The sequence below is a fragment of the Parus major genome, chromosome 4A (assembly GCF_001522545.3).
Source record: "Parus major isolate Abel chromosome 4A, Parus_major1.1, whole genome shotgun sequence".
Taxonomy (NCBI): domain Eukaryota; kingdom Metazoa; phylum Chordata; class Aves; order Passeriformes; family Paridae; genus Parus; species Parus major.
Window position 1 is genome coordinate 18,869,012 of NC_031772.1, and position 7,137 is coordinate 18,876,148.

Here is a 7,137-nt window from a genome sequence, read left to right on the forward strand (position 1 = left end):
AGCCTGGTGTTTTGCTTTGGAAAAGAGCTGAGAGCTGCAAGAGCAAAGGCTCACCCCAAATCCTGCCTCAGCCCCCTCACCCGCAGGGTTAAAAATGTCCCTTCTCCCATTCCCTGCCTGATGATCTGGGAACTCTTTCCTTGTGGTTTCCCGTTGCCGTGGGCCGGGTGTTTCCCTCTCCCGGAGCCACCATTCATTGCCTGGGTGCCATTGTGAGGTTAAACATAAACCCCCGGGGCCGGGAACGCCACCTTGGATCCTTTGTTTGAGCCCGCCCTGCCGTGCTGTCCTGGGAGAGGCAGCCAGCTCCCGGGACAATGGGAAACCCGGGACAATGGGAAACCTTGGGTTTCTGTCCTGGACATCACCCTGGCATTGTTCGAAGGCAAAGGGCTTCGGTGGGGTTGACCCAGCCAGGTGACCTGGAGGGGACAATGTCTGGGCTGCAAGGGGCAAATCCTGCCTTTGGGAAAATCTGATTTTGGGGAAATCCCACCTCGGGGCAAATCTGAACTTTGGGAAAATCCTACCTTTGTCTTGGCATGTCCCGAGTCCCATAAACCCCCACCAGCTCCTTGTAAATCCTCTGCACTCAGTGTTTACCTGAGCCATAAAAATCCCCCTCCCTTTCCCACAGAGCAGCATCCTGGGGTTTTTTGAGGAGCAGGATGTGCTCGTGCTGCTCTGCCTCCTCCAGCTTCTCCTTTCCATGGTTTTGTGGCACTGGAGACCTTCCACTTCCCTGGCCAAACGTGGCATCCCCAGCCCTGGGAATTGCTCAAGGCCAGGTGGGACAGGACTTGGATCTAGTGGAATGTGGACTACTGGAACCTGGTCTGGGGAAGATGGGCTGTAAGGTCCCTTCCAAGCCAAGGCATTCCAGGATTCCCTGGCTCCATGGAACAGCCTGTGGGAGGAAAGGCTCCCTGGGAAGCACTGAGAGGAAGGAATCCCTAGAAATCGGTGTAGGAAGTTGGTGGAACCTGGTCTGGGCAGGGCGGAACTTGAAGGGCTTTCCAAGCCGAGCTGTTCCAGGATTCCCTGGTTCCGTGGAGCAGCCCGTGGGAGGAAAGGCTCCCTGGGCGCATGGGAAGGTCCCCCTGGAAGCCTGGGGAGGAAGGAATCCCTGGAAGCACGGCAGGGCAGGGCACACATGCCCGTGCACGCGTGCTGCGTGCGGACGTGCGCTCCCGCCGCGCCGCTGCGCCCGGCAGTTGGCCCCGGGAAGGGTAAATATTTGAGGTCGGGAATGTCAGCACATTCCCTGAACTCTGCCTGCTTGTTCAGGCTGTTAAGAGCAGCTCTAATATTTGAGAGCACCACGCCCTGCGTGGGGACAGGGCTGCAGGCAGGGTTCAGCCCCGTGGCCTGGCTGGAAGCGGCCGCCGGCTTTTCCAGCCCAGTTCCCAGCTGGCTGGGAAGGTGGCGGGGTGAATGGATTTCATGGATTTCGGTTGGGAATGGGTGTGTTTGGGAGGGAGGGGGAGAGGGCACGGGGATGACATCACCTGAAAGCTCTGAGGGAAACACAATACCTTGTGTACAGAGCTGCTGGCGGGGGAACTTGGAGGTGTGGAGCGTTAGGTCATGGAATCCTGGAACGGTTTGGCTTTGGGAGGGGTCTTTAAAGGTTGTCTGATCCTTTAAGGACATCTCCCACCAGATCAAGTTGCTCCAAACCCTGTCCAACCTGGCCTTGAGCACTTCCAGGGATGGGGCAGCCACCGACACTGGATGGGTGCTCTAAAACAAGTTAGATTTTTTGGATTGAAATGTAGGTTTAGAGCCCTGTCTTCCTCCCGGTGCCTCCCACCACTCACATCACACCCTCCTTAGGAATTTTTGGCTTTTTTCTTTTAAAAAAACCCCCAAACTAATTCACAAGTTGTTTTCAGCCAGAAATGCTCCAAAACCCAGCAGGAATTTGGAGAGCACTGGAAGGCAGAGTGGGAGGGGGTGAAGAAGGACAGGACCTGGCTGGTGCAGCTCAGTCCCCCGGTGCCTCTGGGCTGCGTGCGCTGGGGCGCCCTGGCAGTGCCACGGGAGGAGGGCATCTCCAGAGGCCAGGGGGTGTTTTTGGGAGGCTGGGCACACGTGTGACCTGTGGCTGTCCCCCTGGGCAGGTGAGAAGCCCTACAAGTGCACGTGGGAGGGCTGTGACTGGCGCTTCGCCCGCTCGGACGAGCTCACCCGGCACTACCGCAAGCACACGGGCGCCAAACCCTTCAAGTGCCTGGCGTGCGGCCGCTGCTTCTCCCGCTCCGACCACCTGGCCCTGCACATGAAGAGGCACCAGAATTAGGAGCCTCCCTTCCCACTCCTCCGAGAGCAGCTCAAAGTCTTCCCTTCTCCCGGGGAAGGACCTGTACATAGGAACGACCCCGCGCCGCGATCATCCGAGGCGGCGGCAGAGCCCCTGCCAGCCCGGCCCCGACCCTGTCTGGTTTTACAAGAGACTGAAACCCACCCAGCTCATTTCAAACGGGCCCTGACTGCAGACTGATCTCCTGACCAGGCTCCTGGTGGCACCGGGGCGATGGAGCTTGCGTTCCCAAGGGCTTTCTTCTGGCAATCCTGCTATTTATTTGTCACTCAGGAGCGACTTTGTGTCTCAAGGACTTTTGGGATGGTGAGGCCCGGGAGGATGTGACAGCTTGGCTGTGACTGGTCTCACCTGGACTCTCTTGGACAGTCCCGTGGCAAAGCCATGGATGTGACACTGTGTGACCATGGATGTGACACTGTGTGACCGTGGATGTGACACTGTGTGACCATGGACGTGGCACCTGTCCCCTGGTGTGACCATGGATGTGGCACTGTCCCCATGGTGTGACCATGGATGTGACACGGTGTGACCATGGATGTGGCACTGTCCCCAGGGTGTGACCATGGACGTGACACTGTCCCCATGGTGTGACCATGGACGTGGTGCTGTCCCCATGGTGTGACCATGGATGTGGTGCTGTCCCCATGGTGTGACCATGGATGTGGCATTGTCCCCATGGTGTGACCATGGACGTGGTGCTGCCCCCATGGTGTGACCATGGACGTGGCACTGTCTCCATGGTGTGACCATGGGTGTGACACTGGTGCCATGGACGTGGCACTGTCCCCATGGATGTGATCATGGATGTGACCATGGACGTGGCACTGTCCCCATGGTGTGACCATGGATGTGGCACTGTCCCTGTGGTGTGACCATGGATGTGACATGGTGTGACCATGGATGTGACATGGTGTGACCATGAATGTGGCACTGTCCCCATGGTGTGACCATGGATGTGGCACTGTCCCCATGGTGTGACCATGGACGTGGCACCGGTGCCGTGCCAGCACAGGAGCCATGCCCAGGACTGTTGGGGGTGACAATCCCATCTCTGTGGGGGCACAGAAGATCAGACCTGTGACAAACTCACCCTTCAAACAAGGGGCAGCACAAAAGCAGGTGACAAAAGCGTCACCCGTGTCCCACTGAGCCAGCTTGGGACTGCCAAGCCCTGCCCTGCCTGGCCAGGTTTTCATGGTTGTGTCCTTAGCATTTCTGCTTCCAAGAGGAATTTGGACTCTGGGTGTCTCTGGGAGGACCAGCGTGGGTTTGAAGCCACCCCAGGGGACAGCAACTGCTGGAGGTCTGGTGTCCCAACATCCACCAGTGGTGCCCTTCTCCAAAATCCTCCCTCAAGGGCTCGGCGGCTGCCGGTCCCACCGGGCCTGCGCTGTTGCCATTCCATCAGATGGGAGGGGAAAAAAAAATAATAAAAAAGGGAAAAAAGCATCTTGGAAACAAATTCCAATAAATCCTGCTGTTCAGAGTGGAATCACATGACTACCTCACAGGTTCACCACCTCCTTCTCCCTAAGCTCCTTCCCCCCATCCCGTGGGATGCACATCCCCGTTCTCCAAAGCCTTCCAGGGGTTAAATTTAGGCACAAGAAGAGCCAGTTCCGAGACCAGCTGTGAGAGTTTTAAATAAATCAGGACCAAATAACGGGCCTGCCGTGTCCAGCAGAATATTCCTTTGTTCCACACCCTCCTCTCTTGTTTTCCCTTGGATAAACTCGGGTGGTGCAGGGATTGATGTGTGGGATGGAAGGCCACGCTGGACCATGGTCAGGCTGGAATTTGGAGGCCACTCCTCTCTGATGTTGCCAAAGCCACTTTTTTCCCCTTGGATAAACAGAACCAGTCCCGTGGGTCTGTCTGACAGGAGAGGAGGGCAGCGAGGATTTGGGGTCCAGCTCTGGTGACTCTTCCCTGTGGCTCTCAGGAGCCTCCCGTGCCACCAGGGAGGGTGGGAATGGAGTGGGGAAAGACCATGGAATTGCTGGATGGTTTTTCCCAACAGTGGGAAGAGTTTTCCAGCCCTCAGCACCAACCTCCACGCTCCAAGCTGGATTTTTGGGGCACCTCTTGTGGTTGAACCTCCCCAGGTTCCCCCCAAACCACGAGCACAGCCCCACCCGTGGCCCTCTCAGAGGGGTCTCTTCACCCTCCTCTGCCTCTGGAGGAGGAAACCTCCTCTTCCCACCCCTAATTCCTGACCCTGTGATGCTGATGGAGCCCAAAACCAGTTTGCTTAAAAACCAGTACAAAGCCAAACCCACCAACAGGCAGCTTGAAATCCGAGGGGAATCGGACATAATTTTCCTGCTAACCTTGGGAATCTTTTTCCCTACAGCCTCTGCTCGTCCTCCCCTGGACTCTCTGTGTGTAAATATATAAATATATACATTTTTTAAAACATTTGATGAGGGGCAGAAGTGTTTTAGCTCCCACCCACTGCTCTGTATGCAAACTCCTCACTTGCAAATCTTTCTCTATGCAACAATTTTCCGTTTTTAAAAATGAAAACCACGGCAAATCCTCGGCTTTTATTCCTTTTTTTTCTATGGATGGAGTGGAGAGCTCTGGGTTTGTATTGCTGAGCGAGGGCAGCTGTTTTTGGGGAGAAATCTGGGGAAAAGGGGGGTGGTGCCGATGGAGCCACGTGACACTGGTGACAAATGAAGGTCCCTCCACCCCCAGTCCCCTGGGATATTTTGGAAAAGCTTTGCAAGGAGCGGATCAGACTCTGGAATGTGGGTGCCTCACCTCTCTTTGATGATGGGGAGAAAATCGCTGTAAATAGGCCAAAAGTGCTGTGTGACTTTGTGGGTTCTTCCAGGTGATGCTTTATTATCCAAGATGAACACAATGGGGAGGAAATTGGGACCTGGAAAACGTGTGGGGAGGGAAGATTTCTTTTCCTGGGATGCTGTGTTTGTTACAGAACCCCTCTCCCCCACCAAACTCCCCCAGGAACTTTGATCCATCTCCTATTTTGTAATAAAATTTTATCACCTGCACATCTGCTCTGGCTTCTGGTCTTTCCTGCTCCAGGAGCTTTTTTTGCCTTCATCCCCTGCTTTTCCAGGCTTCAGTAAAGGAGGAAATAAAGGATTTTTTATTGGGAAAATGGGTGTCCAGACAGGGGAGGATCCATGAAAGGTGTGAGCCTGGAGTTGTCCCTGTCCCAGCACCGTGGGAAGGGGAAGGAGGGACACAACCCTTGGTTTTCACCCCCTCACCTTTCTGTGCTCCCATTCTTTATCCTGGAGGGAAATGGAGCATCCACAGCTCCAGGAGGGGAAGAGGGACAAGACACCTGAGCATTCCATGGCCCTGTCCTGTCCTTGGGGTGCTCCTGGTGAAGCCCCCAGGACAGTGAATAACGGGGATGTCACGGAGGTTTAGAGGGGAGCTGATTGCTTGAGAACCTGAAGTGTCCTCCCAAAGTGAGGAAAACGCCAGGGAGGGCCTTGCTGGAGAGATGTCAGACCTGGCTGAGGTCCCTTTGGGCCAGCTCCTCCCTGGAACCTCCTCTTGGAGCGGTGGCAAATCAGGGACAGGGCTCAGAGCAGAGATGGAAGTTCAGGCTCAGCCCTTGAGCAGGATCCCAAAAAGTCCTTCTCCCTTTCCCACCCCGTGGCTCTCGCTCCCTGCAGTGTCCCCCCAGCTCTGTCCTGTCCTGTCCTGGCCTCGTTTGTGCTGGGTCCATGCTGGGACTGTTCCTGTTGGGCTGTTAAAGCTCCAGGAATGCCAAGATCCGGCTGGTCAAGGACAGGGAGGGATAAAATCCTGGGGAAAGCCTGGAGGAGGCCACACGGTCTCACAGGGCACGGCCAGGAGGTGACGGCACCAACGGGAGACTCGGCTCTTTTCTTGGAATTCAGAAGGAAGCGAAGCTGCTGCTGCCACACCAGGACCTGGAAAACACATGGAAGGGACGGTGGGGATGGGAAACTCCCTGGAGGAGGCTCTGTCCTTCTGGTTCCAGAGGGAGAAGCTGGAAGGTCCCGCAGGATGGTGAAGGTCCTGCTCTGTGCCCAAGGTCTGGTGGGACAGGGGGAGAAAACCCAGCCCAGCTTCCCCAGGGATCTGGAAAGCCCCTGGAGATGCTCCCCCAGCCTGGCAGTGACTTTGAGGGTGGCTTTAATTTTGAACTTCGCTGTCCCCCGGCAGACCTGGGCTGTTCTGTTTGATGTGCCCGTGGCTGTAAAGTTATCCATTGACTCGGGAAAACACAGCTCGGGGGGGAAGGAGCCGCCGGGAGGGTTCTGCGGGTGTTTGAGGGGATTGAGGGACACCCGTGGGGCTGCTGGAGGACCTGCGGGGACAAACCACACCGGCAAACAGCAGGGAGGGCTCCAGCGGGGTGAATTCTGGGGAAGGTGGCACAGAACGTTCCCAGCCCGGTGGGAACGGGCCGTGACAGCGGCCACGAGCGCTGCCCTTCAAACCCTGCCCTTATCTCCTGTGTCCCCAGGACTATCAACCCCTCGAGGCTCCCGCTGCAGCCCGAGCCATTCAGGTTAACGATTACCCCGAGTGAGTGTTTATTTGGGATAATCCAGGCCCGGGGAAAGTGAGGGGCGGGGGGAGGGAGGCTCTCGGTTCTTTCCTGTGAGATAGGGCCCGTCCTGCAGGGCTGAAGTGGTGCTTGAGTGAGATGAATGCTCAAATAACGCACGGCAAACACGGCTGGGAGCTGGGATGGGAGAGCTCCGGCCACCGGGACACTCGGTGCTCTCATTCCGTGGCGTTCCCGTTCCATGACATTCCCATTCCTTGGGGACACCCAGCATTCCCATTCCATG

General features: G+C 56.4%; 1 protein-coding gene across 1 annotated transcript in view; it reads left to right on the plus strand.

The window, feature by feature from the left end:
* Positions 1-6,501, plus strand: part of LOC107204054 (Krueppel-like factor 5) — a 13,463-nt gene extending 6,962 nt beyond the window's left edge. The window contains exon 3 of the mRNA XM_015626843.2: positions 2,124-6,501. Coding sequence (XP_015482329.1) covers positions 2,124-2,302 — 179 coding nt within the window. The 3' untranslated portion in view covers positions 2,303-6,501. The remainder of the gene's footprint in view (positions 1-2,123) is intronic.
* The last annotated feature ends 636 nt before the right edge of the window (positions 6,502-7,137 follow it).